The sequence below is a fragment of the Oncorhynchus keta genome, chromosome 16, assembly GCF_023373465.1.
Source record: "Oncorhynchus keta strain PuntledgeMale-10-30-2019 chromosome 16, Oket_V2, whole genome shotgun sequence".
NCBI classification, from domain to species: domain Eukaryota; kingdom Metazoa; phylum Chordata; class Actinopteri; order Salmoniformes; family Salmonidae; genus Oncorhynchus; species Oncorhynchus keta.
In genome coordinates this window covers 2740482-2760447 of record NC_068436.1, presented here as the reverse complement: position 1 = coordinate 2760447, position 19966 = coordinate 2740482, and the positions used below count along the sequence as shown (strand labels likewise).

At 44.2% G+C, this 19966-nt stretch overlaps 1 protein-coding gene across 7 annotated transcripts in view; it reads left to right on the top strand.

Moving 5' to 3' along the window:
• Positions 1-19966, top strand: part of LOC118395356 (catenin alpha-2) — a 697964-nt gene that overhangs the window by 633337 nt on the left and 44661 nt on the right. For all 7 annotated transcript variants that reach the window (XM_052464403.1, XM_052464401.1, XM_052464402.1 and 4 more), the window contains 3 exons: positions 2779-2871; positions 6324-6480; positions 8019-8219. In XM_052464403.1, coding sequence (XP_052320363.1) covers positions 2779-2871; positions 6324-6480; positions 8019-8219 — 451 coding nt within the window. The remainder of the gene's footprint in view (positions 1-2778; positions 2872-6323; positions 6481-8018; positions 8220-19966) is intronic.

Sequence of the window (19966 nt, the reverse complement as noted above, 5' to 3'; positions counted from 1 at the left end):
TGTATTCATGATTGAGAGACGAAGAAGGTACTTCTGAAAGTAGGCACGAGAGAGAGTACCTTTCGCTGTATGAGAGAAAGAGATATTACCACTAAGAGAGAGACTACCTTGGGTTGTAGGAGAGAAGGAGCAAGATAGCATACCTCTGTACATAGGCAGGTGTAAATGAAACCCGGAGAGATGTTCTGTCAGAAAGGCCACCTGGCGTCCTAATTGTACAATGAAACCCCTTTTTGCACCAATAAGATGGGCTAATAATTTAGGCGCACTCAGGATCTCCGGTAATGAACCTCAAGGCAGTATTTCACCACTAATGACTGAGACTATTTATATACACGACTGTGCCACCTTACAGGTGCCCATTTAGGCTGATCCATTTGGTTCTGATGGGAGGAAGGAGTCCATTGTATGAGGCCAAGGCAGTATGGCCGCCACTCTTTTGCCAATTATCGTCGAGTTCCCCATGTACCTTTCTGACATTTCCGAGAAATTATGTTTTGTAATATAGCATTTGGATGAATTTAGTACAGTATCTCACCATGCCACTATCTTAACAGTAGTGCTGTCATCACAGTAGAACAGAATAAAGCTGGTCGACTTGTTCTTTCCATTCCCCAATCTCTCTCTCTCTCTCTTTTCTCTCATTTTTTTCTTTCTCACTTCTTCTCAGAAAAAGAAGCCCTTGAGATGGTCCAGTATAAAACTCACATTGTAGTCCTCAACTCTTAGAAAAAGAAGCCCTTGAGATGGTCCAGTATAAAACTCACATTGTAGTCCTCAACTCTTAGAAAAAGAAGCCCTTGAGATGGTCCAGTATAAAACTCACATTGTAGTCCTCACACTCTTAGAAAAAGAAGCCCTTGAGATGGTCCAGTATAAAACTCACATTGTAGTCCTCACACTCTTAGAAAAAGAAGCCCTTGAGATGGTCCAGTATAAAACTCACATTGTAGTCCTCACACTCTTAGAAAAAGAAGCTCTTGAGATGGTCCAGTATAAAACTCACATTGTAGTCCTCAACTCTTAGAAAAAGAAGCCCTTGAGATGGTCCAGTATAAAACTCACATTGTAGTCCTCACAGTCTTAGAAAAAGAAGCCCTTGAGATGGTCCAGTATAAAACTCACATTGTAGTCCTTACACTCTTAGAAAAAGAAGCTCTTGAGATGGTCCAGTATAAAACTCACATTGTAGTCCTCACACTCTTAGAAAAAGAAGCCCTTGAGATGGTCCAGTATAAATCTCACATTGTAGTCCTCACACTCTTAGAAAAAGAAGCCCTTGAGATGGTCCAGTATAAAACTCACATTGTAGTCCTCACACTCTTAGAAAAAGAAGCCCTTGAGATGGTCCAGTATAAAACTCACATTGTAGTCCTCACACTCTTAGAAAAATAAGCCCTTGAGATGGTCCAGTATAAAACTCACATTGTAGTCCTCACAGTCTTAGAAAAAGAAGCCCTTGAGATGGTCCAGTATAAAAGTCACATTGTAGTCCTTACACTCTTAGAAAAAGGGTACCAAAAGGCTTCTTCAGCTGTCCCTACAGCGGAACCCTTTTTGGTTCTAGGTACAAGCCTTTTTGGTTCTAGGTACAAGCCTTTTTGGTTCCATGAAGAGCCGCATTGTGGAAAGGGTTCAACATGGAACCCAAAAGGGTTCTACTTGGAACCAAAAGAGACCTGTAACCAAAAAAGGGTTCTTAAAAGGGTTCTCTATGAGGACAGCCGAAGAACACTCTTAGGTTCTAGATAGCACCTTTCAGAGTGTATGCGATTTGAGTTTTTTCGGAAATGAAAGAGAGACGAAGAGAGAGGGAGAGAGAGAGGGAAGGAGTAAAAGGGTCATAGAGGAGTGGAGAGGGGTGGAGGGGGTAGAGCATCCACAAGGATGAATTTAGTGCATTCTCTCACCCTGCCACCATCTTAACAGTAGTGTGCTGACAGAACAGAAGAAAGCTGGTCAACCTGTTCTTTCCACTCTCTCTCTCTCTCTCTCTCTCTCTCTCTTTTTCTCAGTTTCTTTATTTCTCCCTCTTTCTCAGAAAAGTATGTCCTTGAGAAAGTCCAGTGGAAAACTCACATTATAGTCCTTCTGTGATCTGAATAATTTTCATATTTTTCTGAAATGATAGAGCAACGAAGAGAGAGAAAGAGATGGGTGGAGGGGGTGGGGCACTCACCAGGTCTCAACGCAGGGGAATAACAAATACCAATCTAACAGATGAGCAAGCCCAAACCCCGGTACATATTTTGCCCCGACATTGCCTTACCTAGCCAAGCATTAAATCCCCTGCCGCCGGTACAGATAGCTACAGACATGAGTTAAGGCTGTGGCGGAGACTGCCTCCTTCAGGAATCACTATCTGCACACATTATAAGAGGCTAACCAGTGTGAGTGTTAGTGGGGAAATTGCGTTGGGTTTCAGGTGAAAGCTAACAGACCGTCGCTAATAGTAATAACAAGGGTACTTGCATCGTGAGAGAAAGAATATGATTAAAAGCTTGTAGTAGGCAGAGGTTGAGCAACAAACGTCAGACAAATTGAGCTTTGTCTGACGTTTGTTGCCATCTAATGAACACAAAAAAGGACAAAAACGGTGTATTTTGTCACTCAGTTACCAAAAAACACAGACTAGCCAACGCCAATGAAGTTCTGACATTTTGTCTGCCATTCATTTGCTATTATTGATTCAAATGACCCGAATGGTGTAGATGCAGTTATTAGACACAAAGTTGTTCAAAAGTAGCTAAGCCTGTGTGTCCTTGTCTCTTGTTACAGGTGGCTAACCTGGCCTGCTCCATCTCTAACAACGAGGAGGGTGTGAAGCTGGTTCGCATGGCCGCCACCCAGATCGACAGCCTCTGCCCACAGGTAAGCAGCACCTCACTGTGCTGTGTGTCGTGGATCCTGTTCAGTAGAGAGAGAGAAAAAGAAAAACATTTTGAAACATAGTGAACCAGGGGAGGGTAACTACCTGAACCCCCCCCCCGAACCAATTGTTGTTTTCCATTGCAAAAATGTGATTGTGATACTACTCCCTACTGAACATGACCCTGGTAATAACACCAGCCACCGGAGGTACCCGGTTGAGCTGTTTTACATTCATTTTAGAGTCATAAAAAACATTTGGTTGCCATTCCATTGGAAAGAGAGTGCATTGGGAAGTGCCATTGAATTGAGAATAAGTATATATTATTAAATATCTCTCCGAATAACTACACTCTAAAACCAACTTTTTAACAATGATAAAAGAAAACCCACACAGTGCTGGTACATGGTGAGCAAGACGGAGTAGTACAACTTCAGTACGAATGTGAATCAGTGGAATGTATAAACTTTGCCGGAGGGCAACTTTGTATGGGCACAGGCAGCGTTCTTCATCTGTGTACTGTGTGTGTGTCTGTGTGGGTAACAAGACAAGAGAAAGGGAACACACAAAGAGAGAGAGAGAGAGGGCAGAGAGCGAGAGAGGGCAGAGAGCGAGAGAGAGGGGGGGCAGAGAGAGAGAGAGGGGCAGAGAGAGAGAGACAGGGGGCAGAGAGAGAGTGTGATTGGGAGGGAGAGGGAAAAAGATTGAGAGGACAGAAAGAGGGAGCACAGAAAGAGAAGAGGAGTGAGAGAGGGAGGGAGAGCAGAGAGAAAGAGAAGGTTATAGGAGAAAGACAGATGGGAGCTCTAGCCTCCCGGAGCAGTCTTCCTCTGGATGTCTGACAGAGGAAAAGGTGGGAATCGATAGGTTGTTTCCAAGGGTTGGGGCATTTTCACAGGGGACCCTGTGCTCACTAACGGAAGTGAAGGAAGGAGGGATTAAGGGAAGGGGCAGTTCTTAACATTCAAGGTGCAAGACTCTCGGAGACTCACACTGGGCCCACAGTACACCGACCGAGACCCACATTTTAATAAACTGACCTCCACTGAGTCAAGACTAGTATTAGAAAACTTTGGAAGGGGATTGCAAGTTCCCAGCTGTCGCTTTTGCTTGGCAACGGCCTCAACATAGAAAAAGCGCTAAGCTATAGAGGGAAGAGGGATAAGTGACACAAAGAAAGAAAAAAGGAAAGGTAGGGGCAAAATAGATGGCTGTTTTGGCATTTTGAAAAAGCCCTGTCGAAGGCCAAAGAGGCCGACACGTGAGCTTGAATAAAAAATTGTGATACTAGCAAGACTAGTGTGCGAGTTTGTCTTTTCTTTTAAGTAATCACACTATTCCCACGTGCATTACAATAAGATGACTCAGATGTGTGTGTGCTTTTTGGAATTGTGTGTTTGACAGGGGGGGGTTAAAGACAAAAGAAAACTGGGAACAGAACAAAATGTTATGTAAGATGAGTGTGAGCGGCCCCGGTGGATTACCTGACTGTCTTTACTTGATTCCAGGCATCAGTAGTGGCTGTCAAACCCTGAACCCTGATTAGACTCTTTAGCAGAGGTCTCTTTTAGGCTTAACGGAGCTAAAAGTAGAAACTGTAAATGCAAAGAGTAATTCAAGTGTTTATTAACCTTTTGATGAAAAAAAAAATAATGTCTGTTTATTCCTGATTTTAAACAGGTATAACAGACATTTTTGTTTTTTTTTCTGATATAAACAGAAATTAAATGGTAGAAAGATGCATGGAACATAGTGAGGCCGATGGGTCTGGTGGGTCCAGGATTCAATCCCACACAGGCAGGGATTGCATATGAGCTCAACGTACTTCAGCAAAGACTTAAAATATAGTATTTGTTTTTACCTCATTTTCCAAGCTTTAACAAGCTTAACAAGGACTTAAAAAAAAAATGTTCTGGATGAATCCACAGCCCCATATGTAAGTAGAAAATAAGGGAAAACTATCAGGGCCTCCTGAGTGGTGCAGCACTCAGAGGACAGCTCATCGCGCCACAGCAACTCCTTGTGGTGGGCCAGGTGCCTGCAGGCTGACTCCGGTAGCCAGTTGAACGGTGTTTCCTCCGACACGTTGGTTCGGCGGCTTCCAGGTTAAGCGGGCGGATGTTAATGAGCGCGGTTAGGCGGGTCATGTTTCGGAGGATGCATGACACCCCCTTCGCCTCTCCCCAGCCCTTTGGTTGAGTTGCAGCCATGAGACAAGATTGAAATCGGGGAGAAAAGAGGGGTAAAATGGTGGTTGTGTAGGGGAAATTGTGGTTGTCTCACCTTAAGATGATTGCGCTGAGTTGCTCTGGATAAGGGCATCTGCTAAATTACTGATGTACAAAATAAAAATATATTATCTTGATTGGTTTAGTCATACAGGCCTACAGTAGTAATGGCACCCTGCCTATTGCGTTACCATTCGTTGTTGAATAAATATGAATATATTAACTGGACATTATCCATCTGTTAGATCTGTTAGATCATTAGTTCTCATTCCAGGGAATAACAATGTTATTTCTCTTATGAAGACATCCAGTTTTCCAAACGATCCTGCTGTTCAATCTGCTGGAAATGTACCCAGAGAACCCTCTCCCTTAAAGGGATAGTTCACCCAACACAAAATGACATACCCCAAACCAAAGTCTTACCAAAGTCTTACCTTACCATGACAATTTGGGTGAACTATCCCTTTAATGTTCTTAAGGAACCTGACTGCAGAAAGGGATCTAGACTGTGCTATAGCCTACTGCTATAGCCTACTGTACCGCCGGTGCGGTCCATTTCACACCCTCTACTCTATCTAGCGGGTGTACCAATGCTCATGCAAGGCTTCGTACTTCTTTAATTAGTCTAATGTGTATTGCAAGGAAGTTCATCATTGAAGTACAGCCGTGGTCATGGCTTGTCATGCAGAGTTTCCTTAGAAGACACTTCAGTCTTTTTGTCTAGGTCAAGGGTTTGAAGTACAGCCGTGGTCATGGCTTGTCATGCAGAGTTTCCTTAGAAGACACTTCAGTCTTTTTGTCTAGGTCAGGGGTTTGAAGTACAGCCGTGGTCATGGCTTGTCATATGCAGAGTTTCCTTAGAAGACACTTCAGTCTTTTTGTCTAGGTCAGGGGTTTGAAGTACAGCCGTGGTCATGGCTTGTCATGCAGAGTTTCCTTAGAAGCCACTTCAGTCTTTTTGTCTAGGTCAGGGGTTTGAAGTCAGAAGTCTTGGAAAGTCTTTCAGCCCAGCAACAACACATGATTTCACTTAACATTGTCTTCGGTCTGGAAAGGAGAACAATTATATGATGATCTTCATTAGATGTGTTAGTGCTGGGCTAGAATAAAACCCTGCACGGCCTGTATTGTAAGCACTCCAGGACTGGATTTGGAGATCCCCTTGACTTAGGTGGTCCTACACACGCAAACACCTTTTCTCTCAACCTTCACTCTCTACCCCCCAGGTGATCAACGCGGCCCTCACCCTGGCTGCTCGGCCCCAGAGCAAGGTTGCCCAGGACAACATGGATGTGTTTAAGGACCAATGGGAGAAGCAGGTGCGCATCCTCACTGAGGCCGTCGATGATATCACTTCTGTGGATGACTTCCTGTCCGTGTCAGGTATGGAATCGGGAAAGATTAGAAAATATTGACAATGTTGTACACTGTTAAAATTAAGTGCTTTTTAACACTAATACCAGTTGCAACTGAGCTCCCATCAACAGGAGGAGGCTGGTGGGAGGAGCTATAGGAAGACGGGCAGATTGTAATGGCTGGAATGGAATAAATGGAATGGTATCAAACATATGGAAACCACATGTTTGACTGTTCCAATAATTCCAGTCCAGCCATAACAATTAGCCGTCCTCCTATAGCTTCTCCCACCAGCCTCCACCGCCATCAACATATCGCCTCTCTCGGATTCTAACGGTTTATTGTATAACAGTTCTTGACACCTGGGGACGAATGTATCAAATGTCTCAGAGTAGGAGTGCTGATTAAGAATCAGTTTGACCTTTTTCGTTTAAAATGAAAGAGATTACATGGACATGGGGGGGGGGGCCCTGATCCTGGGTCAGCACTGCTCCTCTGAGATGCTTGACACATACAGCCCGAGATAAAGTAGACTAGGTGCGTTTGTACAGTGTATAGGTAAGTAAGGTGTTTTTCCCACAGAAAGACGCATTTTTCCCACATCGTTTCTGCTCCCATTTAGAGAAAGGAGAAAGCTTTCTTGTAGATACCTATATGGCTTCTAATGATGATGACTGTGATCTATTTAATACAGATGACCATGATAATTAAGTGATTTAGTCATTAGGAGATACAGCGGTTGAACATAATATTCTCTCCTTTTACGGGATTTAAGCTTTGTAGGCCATAATGGGTACGTGGCTATTGACGCAGTTCCAGGACAAAAACATGCTTTCTCGAGAGTGAGTGAGTGAGTGAGTGGTGAGTGAGTGAGTGAGGGAGTGAGTGAGTGAGGGAGTGAGTGAGTGAGTTAGTTCGTTCCATTTGGGATGCATGCTTTGTCCTTTCATCTGAACAAAACCCTCGTGGAGGTGGGGTCACCCACTCGCTGTGTTACTCTGATGGAGCTTGTTAATAATGCTACAGTGGTCTGGGTAACAGAGGCGACAAAGATAGGTTGGTTCAAAAAGATTCTCCTTCAAAAGAGGAGAACACATATACACACACACATGCTGACACACATACACATGCGAGCATGCACACACACGTGTAAGCACATACACACATGGGCATGCACGTTCACACACAGTACAGGTCACCGTTATGGGAGCGCTGTTTCCAAAACTCTGTCCACGGAACCCCAAGGGGTGCAGTTTTTGGTTTTTTGCCCTAATAATCAACTAATAATCAACTGTGTAACGTGCACCACTTGGGGTTCCGAGGACCGAGTTTGGGAAACTCTGTGGTAGAATCTTTCGAAAGACTACCACCTCATTCTGCAACTGTCTATAATGTAGTCAACAAGGACTCTTGTCAATGAAAAGGGTTAGAATGATTGTGCAATGCGCTTTCGGGATATCTGGGCTTTCTCTTTTTTTATCAAACAGCAGTTGTCCCTCAAGTTACGCCTTGACACATGTTTGTGCCTAACGAACAACATGCCTCCCTTCATCTCTACCCCACAGAAAACCACATTCTGGAGGACGTGAACAAGTGCGTGATCGCCCTGCAGGAGGGTGACGTGGACACCCTGGACCGCACGGCGGGCGCCATCAGGGGCCGGGCGGCCCGCGTCGTTCACATCATCAACGCGGAGATGGAGAACTACGAGCCAGGCGTTTACACCGAGCGCGTTCTGGAGTCTATCAAGCTGCTGTCTGAGACCGGTGAGTTGGTCGTAATGTGTACACACACACACACACACACACACACACACACACACACACACACACACACACACACACACACACACACACACACACACACACACACACACACACACACACACACACACACACACACACACACACACACACACACACACACACACACACACACACACACACACACACACACACACACACACACACACACACACACACACACACACACACACACACACACACACACACACACACACACACACACACACACACACACACACACACACACACACACACACACACACACACACACACACACACACACACACACACACACACACACACACACACACACACACACACACACACACACACACACACACACACACACACACACACACACACACACACACACACACACACACACACACACACACACACACACACACACACACACACACACACACACACACACACACACACACACACACACACACACACACACACACACACACACACACACACACACACACACACACACACACACACACACACACACACACACACACACACACACACACACACCTCTTCTTGGTACAGTGACTTCAATTCAAAAACCTAGGAGGCTCTTGGTTCTCATCCCCTTCCATAGACTTCCACAGTACTTATGCCGTCCTCCAACCTATCAGAACTCTTGCGGCATGAACTGACATGTTGTCTAGTACAGAAAGCATAAGCTACAGATACGTAGCTAGCACTGCAGTGTATAAAATGTCATTTTTTTCTCACTTTCAGTTTCACTTACTTAGCTAGCAAATGCAGCTAGCTAGTTTAGTCACTCAATACCCGACACAAACAGAGGGGATGCTATGTTAGCTACCTGGCTATGACTATCCAACACAGCACTGAAACTCTTCCAAGTCCATTTATTGCCACCGGGGCCCGCCAGGTATAATTGCTTACTGACTGTACACTGTAACATTACTGCATGATTGTAGCAGGTTTACTAACACATTAGTTCTATTAGCTATGTTGACTAAGACGTTACTTTAGCTAATAATGGGGACAATTATGTAGGCTGTGTGTTGCAGTTTGGCTTGGAAAGTTTTTTTCACAGCTTATGTGTTGTTCATTGAAGTCCACAAACGAAGGGAAAAGGTGAGAGGAGGAGTCTGCATAGAGGTGAGAAGGAATACAACTTGGCTGTTATGAAAGTGAACTGTGTTTATGCGTGATCAGGGGTGTATTCATTCTGCCGATTCTGTTGAAAACCTTTTCTTAAATGGAAGCAAACAAAACGGGGATAAGAATACCAGAATTAGTCCAATAGAAACTATTGTTTGCAATTGTTGGACTAATTATTACACCCTAGATAAGCTAGATGCTGGCAAGTGTGTGCAAGGCAGTATTGAACGTGTCACTGTCTGTCCATGTGTAGTTGCCTAAACCTATCAATGTTAGATTGAACTGGGTGAATGGAATATGAAAAACAGTTATCCAACATACTGAAATTGAAATAATGCCATGCTCATGAAAAAAAAAGAGGAATAGTGCTGTCCCTGACTGAAAAAATATCTTGGTCAACTGAGAGTCGTCTGTTCTCTCTCGACCAATCGATTGGTCAACATTTTTTAAAGTGTATTTTTCCATATATAGACACACCCTATGTTTGAATAAACTCAACTATAGGTAGGCTACTGAGCTTGTCTGATGCTTTAAGCGCTGCCAAAAAAAAAAATGAAGACACAAATGACTGAAGAGGGAGCCAGAGATCAATATAGCCTAACCAGAAGAAAAATAAACTTTTCCCGCACGTCCTCCTCTTGCTGCCTGATGCTGATGGTCTTTGCAGATTCTGGTATTTAAGCGGTTATAGGCTACACCAACGGTCTGCCTACCTGTAGTGGATTTTATTCAAACATACGGTGTGTCTATATATGGAAAAATACAGTTATCGTTCCATTTCTACTGATCTGAATGCCATTTACGAATGCCATTTATCTAAATGAAAATTAAACCAATCTAGAAGTAACATCTATTGTCATTGCCAATATCTAAAAATACATGAAGCCAACAAATAAAAACATTGCAGCCTGCAGGTAGAAAATATCCTGAGAAACATAGATATCTTTTAAGTCACATTGGCTATGCACTAGAACTTGCCTGCAAGGAACTTGAAACATTCTATCAACTATTAACTCAGTATGGGCCAAAGCTGGATGCTAGCAAACTGGCAACATTCTATAAAATATTCTGGGCCCTCAGAGTTTCCAGCACCAGTGAGCTCTGGAGAGACAGACACAGCTGTGGGCTATTTGCGTAAGTAATCAGGTAGGCCTTTTTTAACGACGTTTCCACCGGATCAGAGTGTGACATTTCTTCCCCCCTTTGATGCTGAGTTGTTATCGAAAGGGAGAGGGCTGGGAATATTTTTCAAATCGGCTACGTTGAGGAACTATTGTCATTCTCGTTGGATGTAAAAATAGACTTTGTGTACTTGTTGTTTGAGGCAAAGAGAAAATGACTTTGAGAAGCTCCACAGTGATGGTGAGATAAGACAATCGTAAAATAGTATCAGATCCCCAAATGGGCACATTTATAAGCCTACATTTGCGTGCAGGCCAGGTAGCCTAAGCCTACTTCTATGCGTAATCACGTGTGTGTCCTTACTCAAGATTGACAGGAGTGCTACAAACAAAATGCAATTAAATAAATCAAAACTTGTATAGGCCAGGTTGTGCGCTCTGCAAAACAACGTGTCCACTCCTACAATGACAAGGGTAAGAGTGTAATAATGATATATTAAATGTATTAACAGAAATGATCGGAAAACATCGGAAATTATGGTAATTAACGGTAAATGTACTACTGGTGATACTGGTGTATGACTAACTAAATCTCAGTCGACCAACAGCCTATCGAACAAACAATCATCCAGTCGACTAAATGGGGTCAGCTCTTTTAAAGAGGAATGAAAAAGGTACTAGTAGATACCATGGAAACCTGGGATATGACTAAGCCAGCCAATCAAACTATATATGAAAGCTATATATGTTTTTTGTCTAGTTGATTGGATTTGATGCCATGTACAAAATGTGAACATACAGTATATATCCTATATTCTCTTTTCTTTATGTATTTTCCCTCATATATACATTCTGCTCTGTACAAAGCTGTCATCAAGGCAGAGTTGGCTACTTTGAAGAATCTTCAATATAAATATATTTAGATTTGTTTAACACTTCTTTTTTGTGGTTGTGACAGTACATGATTCTAAATGTGTTATTTCATAGTTTTGATGTCATTCACTATTATTCTACAATGTAGAAAATAGTACAAATAAAGAAAAACCCTTGAATGAGTAGGTGTGTCCAAACCTTTGACTGGGACTGTCCGTTCTGCTGAAATTTAGGGAGGGGAGGAAGAGTAGGAGAAAGGGAGAGGATGGAGAGAAGGGAGAGGAGGATGAAGAGAGGGAAGAGGTGGATGGGGAGAGGGCGAGGCGGGAGAGAAGAGAATGGGCAGAGGACGACGAAGAGGGGGGAGAGGAGGATGGACAGTTCACCAGGGATCAATAGCGGTGCTTTATGGTGCAGATCAGATGTGCATGGAGGCTTTTAACAAACACTACCGCCACTAAAACACAAGGAGGGGAGGAACAAGCAACAAAACACCTCTCCATCAAAGAGAAACATAGTTAAGACGAATAAGAACCCGGTCAGAGTCAGTCCCAACCCCCCGCCGCCTTCTACATTTCAATTAGCAGCATCAATCGAGCATGCAACCGCAACCAAACCCCATGAAGGTTAATGTGCGACACGTCTCCTCCTTTGACTGAGCGGGCGTTAGCTAGCTAACGGGTTTGAACAGTTCAAAACTCGACATTACCATGTTTTTTTTCTCCTTGCTCTTTTTTTTTCTCTTCCTTACAAAAAAGGAGCGAGGCAGGCAGTTTATATTCATTTCACTGAGGGCAGGAGGGGGACAGGGAAAGAGTGGCTCCGACACGATTGTGGTTTGACTCTCATTAGCCTTTAATAACCTCTGATAAGGGGAGAACACATCCTTATGAATTCATATCATTATTCATCCACTGTCTTTTTTTAGGCAGCCCCCAAAGTGACTTTGTGGGGCATGGTGGTACAGTATAGTATCTCCCAGACAGGTACGAATCCCCGGAGATGTGACCATGTGCTCTTCACTGTACTGAACTTTACTGTACTACTTTACTTACTGTACTGTACTACTTAACTTACTGTACTATACTTACTGTACTGTACTACTTTACTTACTGTAATGTACTACTTAACTTACTCTACTATACTGTACTACTTTACTTACTGTACTGTACTACTTAATTTACTGTACTGCACTATACTTACTGTACTGCACTACTTTACTTACTGTAAGTACTACTGTACTTACTGCACTGTACTACTTTACTTACTGTACTGTACTACTTTACTTACTGTACTGTATTGTACTACTTTACTTACTGTACTGTACTACTTTACTTACTGTACTGTACTGCACTACTTTACTTACTGTATTGTACTACTTTACTTACTTACTTGCTGTATTACATTACTTACTGTACTGTACTACTTTACTTACTGTACTACTGTACTTACTGCACTGTACTACTTTACTTACTGTACTGCTTTACTTACTGTACTGTATCACCTTACTTACTATACTGTACTACTTTACTTACTGCACTGTACAACTTTACTTACTTACCGTACTGTATTACCTTTCTTACTATACTGTACTACTTTACTTACTTACCTACTTACTGTATTACATTACTTAGTGTGCTGTACTACTTTACTTACTGTACTACTTTACTTACTGCACTGTACTACTTTACTTACTTACAGGGCGGCAGAGTAGCCTAGTGGTTAGAGCGTTGGACTAGTAACTGGAAGGTTGCAAGTTCGAACCCCCGAGCTGACAAGGTACAAATCTGTCGTTCTGCCCCTGAACAGGCAGTTAACCCACTGTTCCTAGGCCATCATTGAAAATAAGAATCTGTTCTTAACTGACTTGCCTGGTTAAATAAAGGTAAAATTAAAAAATTAAAAAAACTTACTGTACTACTTTACTTACTGTACTACTGTACTTACTGCACTGTACTACTTTACTTACTGTACTGTACTGCTTTACTTGAATGCAATGTCTTGATTTACGCATCAATAACCATGATTCATATATTTTTGCAATGTGATGCTTATACACTGATACAAGGCTCTACTGTGCAGTACTGTGCTGTTCTGTGATGTAGTGTCGATGGATTCAACTTGGACGATTCATTTGAATCTAGTCAACACCATGGAGTTAACTGAGAATTTATTGAAATTATTAGAATAAACCCTAATTGGAAATGATGGGCAGTTTTCTCCTAATTCACAAACTCAGTTTCCAGTTGAACTGAGTTGACATAGAACTGACACCAGCCAACCCTGGTCTGTTGAATATGCCACCTATCAACAGTTCCCATAGTCACATTCATAAGGTAGACCCAAGGGGCTGGTTTCCCATACACAGATTAAGCCTAGTCCTGGCTTAAATAGTACTTTCAATCGTGACTCTCCATACACCATGATTTCTATTCCAGGACTAGGCTTAAATCTTTGATAAAGATGGAGGAGAGGAACGATGGAGGGATGGGGCTGCCGGGGTGAGGAAGGATGAATGGGGTCAGGTTTGATACATCTCTAAGGGTGGACTAGCCCTGTGCTACCACGCGGATCTCATGAGCTTGCATAAATAGTGAAACATGTTTATGTAACCTAGCAAGATCAGTGTGGTAGTACGAGGCTAGGGTTGGACCACAGATAATACCTTCCGCCTACATCTATTTGTTTACACTTATTAGTAGCCTTTTCTTCATCTTTTTACTATCAAGGCTAAGAATAAAATCTATGTTGACCCGCTACCATTAAAAGTGCATAAGTGTAAAGCATGCTAATTGGACAGTTGCTACTCTGCAGTGTGTCAGGGTTGAATCAATCCGGGCTTAGCATGGTTGAATCAAACTATTTGTGTTCATTTCCTGATTTTAAAGGATCTCACTCCCTGTCTAAAAACATACGGGGAAATAGAACCCGCCACATATGGAGTCGTCAAGCTTCAGGCCACTAACCGAAAGTTGCAAGATCCCCCAGCCGTCAAGGCGAAGTAACATGCTACCCAGCCCTTGAGCAAGGCAGCCCCCCCGCACCTCTCTGATTCAGAGGGGTTGGGTTAAATGCTGAAGACATATTTCGGTTGAATGCATTCAGTTGTGCAACTGACTAGGTATCCCCCTTTCCCCTGTTCCACTGCAACACCAGGAATGCATCCCAAATAGTACCATATTCCTATGAAGTGCATTACTTTTGACAAAATTAGTTCGTTATGAAGTGAATAGGGACCTAAAGCCATTTGGGACGCAAGCCTGCTGTCATTGGAAGGACCTGTCCACCTGACTACACGTCCACTGCAGTGTGTGACTTCAACATGGAGGGAACACACAGACACGGCAACAGACTAATCTCACCTTTAGGTGCCACTGTGGCATGTTTTGGCCTGGGGCCTGCTCTGTCAGAGGCTAAATTGGTGCCCCCTGAAAGCTGGCGGAGAGATAGTGAGATGTGGGGGGGAGCAAAACAGATGACAATTGGATGAGAGGAGAGAGAGAGAGAGCAGAGAGAGAGCAGAGGGTGGAGTCAGTGGTGGAGGTGTGAACAGGTGGCGTCCAGGACTGCTATTGCCTGTGTAAACTGCAGCCAGGAAGGACTCTGGGGTGTACTGTAGGACTGCCATTTAGTTAGAGTGTCCATCAGAGAGGCATGCGCAAGCGTGTGTGTGTTTGTGTGTGTGTGTGTGTGTGTGTGTGTGTGTGTGTGTGTGTGTGTGTGTGTGTGTGTGTGTGTGTGTGTGTGTGTGTGTGTGTGTGTGTGTGTGTGTGTGTGTGTGTGTGTGTGTGTGTGTATTCATGCCAGCCTATTAATGTGTGCTCACCACTCAACGCCAGACTCTGTAACTCAACCCCGGCCCCTCTCTTCCTTAACAATGACCCCAGTCAGATGTATTGCTTGGGGTAGGTAAGTACAGACAGTTGGGCTGGGCACACAGTCCATTCCAGATAAATCCTCGTCCTCGACTAAAATCCACCTTTTATGGTGAATCTCCAAAGAACAATTTCCAGGACTAGGCTTAAATCTTTGTCCAGGAAGCCAGGCCATAGATCCCTCTGTTCTGTGTGTGTGTAAACAACAGGGCGATCCTCACCTAGCACAGCTGGCCCTGATGGCACCGTGTGTGACTTGTTTAACGCTTGTTTATGACTTATCGACTCTGCGGCGAGAGGCACTCGAGTAACGCTGATTGTCTCTTTCATTATCCCGGCAGAGGGGAAATAACCAGAGCAACAATGGATTTCCCACCCTGGTGAATGACTTGTAATGAGAAAGATGGAGGAGAGGAACGATGGAGGGATGGGGCTGCCGGGGTGAGGAAGGATGAATGGGGTCAGGTTTGATACATCTCTAAGGGTGGACTAGCCCTGTGCTACCACGCGGATCTCATGAGCTTGCATAAATAGTGAAACATGTTTATACAGTCGTGACCAAAAGTTTTGAGAATGACAAAAATATTAATTTTCACAAAGTCTGCTGCCTCAGTTTGTATGATGGCAATTTGCATATACTCCAGAAAGTTATGAAGAGTGATCAGATGAATTGCAATTAATTGCAAAGTCCCTCTTTGCCATGCAAATGAAATTGAATCCCAAAACAACATTCCCACTGCATTTCAGCCCTGCCACAAAAGGACCAGCTGACATCATGTTAGTGATTCTCTCGTTAACACAGCTGTGAGTGTTGATGAGGACAAGGCTGGAGATCCCTCTGTCATGCTGATTGAGTTTGAATAACAGACTGGAAGCTTCAAAGGGAGAGTGGTGCTTGGAATCATTGTTCTTCCTCTGTCAATCATGGTTAACTGCCACCATCATTGCTTTGCACAAAAAGGGCTTCACAGGCAAGGATATTGCTGCCAGTAAGATTACACCTAAATCGGATCATCAAGAACTTCAAGGAGAGCGGTTCAATTGTTGTGAAGAAGGCTTCAGGGCTCCCAAGAAAGTCCAGCAAGCGCCAGGACCGTCTCCTAAAGTTGATTCAGCTGTTGGATCGGGGCACCACCAGTACATAGCTTGCTCAGGAATGGCAGCAGGCAGGTGTGAGTGCATCTGCACAGTGCGGCGAAGACTTTTGGAGGATGGCCTGGTGTCAAGAAGGGCAGCAAAGAAGCCACTTCTCTCCAGGAAAAACATCAGGGACAGACTGATATTCTGCAAATGGTACAGGTATTGGACTGCTGAGGACTGGGGTAAAGTCATTTTCTCTGATGAATCCCCTTTCTGATTGTTTGGGGCATCTGGAAAAAAGCTTGTCCGGAGAAGACAAGGTGAGCCCTACCATCAGTCCTGTGTCATACCAACAGTAAAACATCCTGAGACCGTTCATGTGTGGGGTTGCTTCTCACCCAATGGAGTGGACTCACTCACAATTTTGCCTAAGAACACAGCCATGAATAAAGAATGGTACCAACACATCCTCCGAGAGCAAATTCTCGCCACCATCCAGGAACAGTTTGGTGACAAACAATGCCTTTTCCAGCATGATGGAACACCTTGCCATAAGGCAAAAGTGATAACTAAGTGGCTCGGGTAACAAAACATCAATATTTTGGGTCCATGGCCAGGAAACTCCCCAGACATTAATTCCATTGAGAACTTGTGGTCAATCCTCAAGAGGTGGGTGGACAAACAAAAACCCACAAGTTCTGACAAACTCCAAGCATTGATTAATGCAAGAATGGGCTGCCATCAGTCAGGATGTGGCCCGGAAGTTAATTGACAGTATGCCAGGGCGGATTGCAGAGGTTTTGAAAAAGAAGGGTCAACACTGCAAATATTGACTCTTTGCATCAACTTCATGTAATTGTCAATAAAAGCCGTTGACACTTATGAAATGCTTGTCATTACACTTCAGTATTCCATAGTAACATCTGACAAAAATATCTAAAGAAACTGAAGAAGCAAACTTTGTGGAAATTAATATTTGTGTCATTCTCAAAACTTTTGGCCACGACTGTATAACCTCGCAAGATCAGTGGGGTAGTACAAGGCCAGGGTTGGAACACAGATAATACCTTCAGCCTACATCTATTCTTCCAGCTACATCTAAAGTGGACTAATCTCTACTGAAGGTGGCACTGTGGCCTGTTTTGGCCTGGGGCCTGCTCTGTCAGAGGCTAAATTGGTGCCTCCTGAAAGCTGGCGGAGAGATAGTGAGATATGGAGGTGGAGGGGGGAAAAGAACAACTGATGAAAAATGGAGGAGAGAGAGAGGAGAGGGTAGACTCAGTGGCAGAGGACTGAACAGGTGGCGTCCTGGACTGCTGTTGCACTTTATGTAAACTAAAGCCAGGTGTGTGTGTGTGTCTGTGTGTGTGTGCCTGCGTGTGTGTGTTCGTGTGGTGTGTGTGTGTGTTTGTTGTAGGACTACCAGCTAGTTAGTGTGTCCATCAGCTTCTGACCTGCCTGGCTGAGATCCTCCAGAGAGGAAGCCAAGTCTAGATGTGTCTGCGTGAGTCTGCATATTCATGCTTGCCTGTGTGCCTTCTTGCGTATGTGTTTGTGTGTGACTTTGTGCCTATGCATCTCTGTGCGCTATTAACTCAACGCTAGAAGCTGTCACTCACCTCCCCAGTGACAGGCGTCAAATGGTCAAGCTGTCTAACTCGCTCTGCTTATCACAATTGTCTCACCTTTGACCCATGTCACTTAATGGCCCTTTGTCTTCCTCAACAGTGAACCCAGTTATATTTATAGTTTGGTGTAGTACAGGCAGTCGGGCTTGGCACACACATACACACACACACATACACACATACACACACACACAAACACACACACACACACACACACACACACACACACACACACACACACACACACACACACACACACACACACACACACACACACACACACACACACACACACACACACACACACACACACACACACACACACACACACACACACACACACACACACACACACACACCAGACTGCTCAACTCCGTTAAGCTGAGCCATAGATTCCTGACAGACATTCTACTTCACACACACAGACCTGGGGATTGAGGCTTGTCCTTGAAGGGAGGGGGGGGGGCTAAATCAATAGCCACATGGGAAAGGGGTTATCTCTCTCTCGCCCTCTCCTCGCTCCTTTCTATCTGCTCTCTCTCCCTCTTCCCACCTGCATTTAAACGGGGAAAAAAATGTATCCATTTTTTTTAACTTGATCATTATATGGCCTAGTGTTTAAGAGTGTTGGGCCAATAACTGAAAGGTCGCTGGTTCGAATCCCTGAGCCAACTAGGTGAAAAGTCTGTCGATGTGTCGTTAACCAAGGCACTTAACCCTAATTGCTCTGCATCAAAGTGTCTGCTAAATGACTAACATGTAATAAATTCCCTGGTATTCCAGAAATCTTGGTTGGATAATTCCAGATTTCCTGCTATTTCCGTGCAGATTCTAGGAATCCTCCAACTGCGATTTCAGGGAATACCAGGGAATTTATGTAAATTAGATTTTCTAAATGTATGTCTAGAATATGGGAGAGTAATTATACACACACTAAAAGTAAAAAATAATGTAATGAATGGCAGAATGTCAGCTCTAACACAGGTTACATTCACTGTTTTTCCCAACCAAAAGCAACGGATGGAATGATACTGTGGAGAGGACTGGAGAGTGTGATAGCTAAGTCAAGAATCCTGTCAGCTGTGAGTGCCAATTCGCAGTACACAAGCTCCAAAATGGCCACCAAGTTGCATCACCCTACCCAGGTGTTTCCCACGCTACACAGACAGTGGCTTGAAATGAGTCACTCTTTCTCTCTCAGTTTCATCAGTTGTTATGATGATGGAAAGGGGGGGTTTTAGTATAAATGAGACACAGATGGCTAGCCAGAGGAGAGCAGAGGAGAGGTGGGGAGGGGAGAGGAGAGAGCGGTTTAGAGAGGGAGGGAAACAGAAGAGGAGAGAAGAGGAAAGGGGAGGGGGAGAAAGAAAGAGAGAAAGGTGGGAAGAAGCTTCTTCAGCAGCAGTGGGTGGGTGGTATAGACAAAAAAGCTGACTAGTGTATTGGAGTAGGAATCAGCAGTATAGGATGTACAGGGAGGTGAGACAGTTTAGCTGAGGTTGGGGCAAACTAGATCGCCCAGAGAGACACTCGTAGGCAGAAGTCTCAGCAGCAGCTAAATCAAAAAGAAGTGTGTGTGTGTGTGCGTGCACGCGTGTGTGTACTTGCGTGCGTGCGTGTTTGTGTACTTGCGTGCGTGCGTGTTTGTGATGGGGAGAGAAGGGGGGAGATACTTCCGGTCAGACTTGGCAATGCGCTCCCTCACTCCGTTTCCTCCCTCTCTCTGTTTCCTCCCTCTCTCTGTTTCCTCCCTCACTCCGTTTCCTACCTCACTCCGTTTCCTCCCTCACTCCGTTTCCTCCCTCACTCCGTTTCCTCCCTCTCTCCGTTTCCTCCCTCTCTCCGTTTCCTCCCTCACTCCGTTTCCTCCCTCTCTCCGTTTCCTCCCTCACTCCGTTTCCTCCCTCTCTCCGTTTCATCCCTCACTCCGTTTCCTCCCTCACTCCGTTTCCTCCCTCTCTCCGTTTCCTCCCTCACTCCGTTTCCTC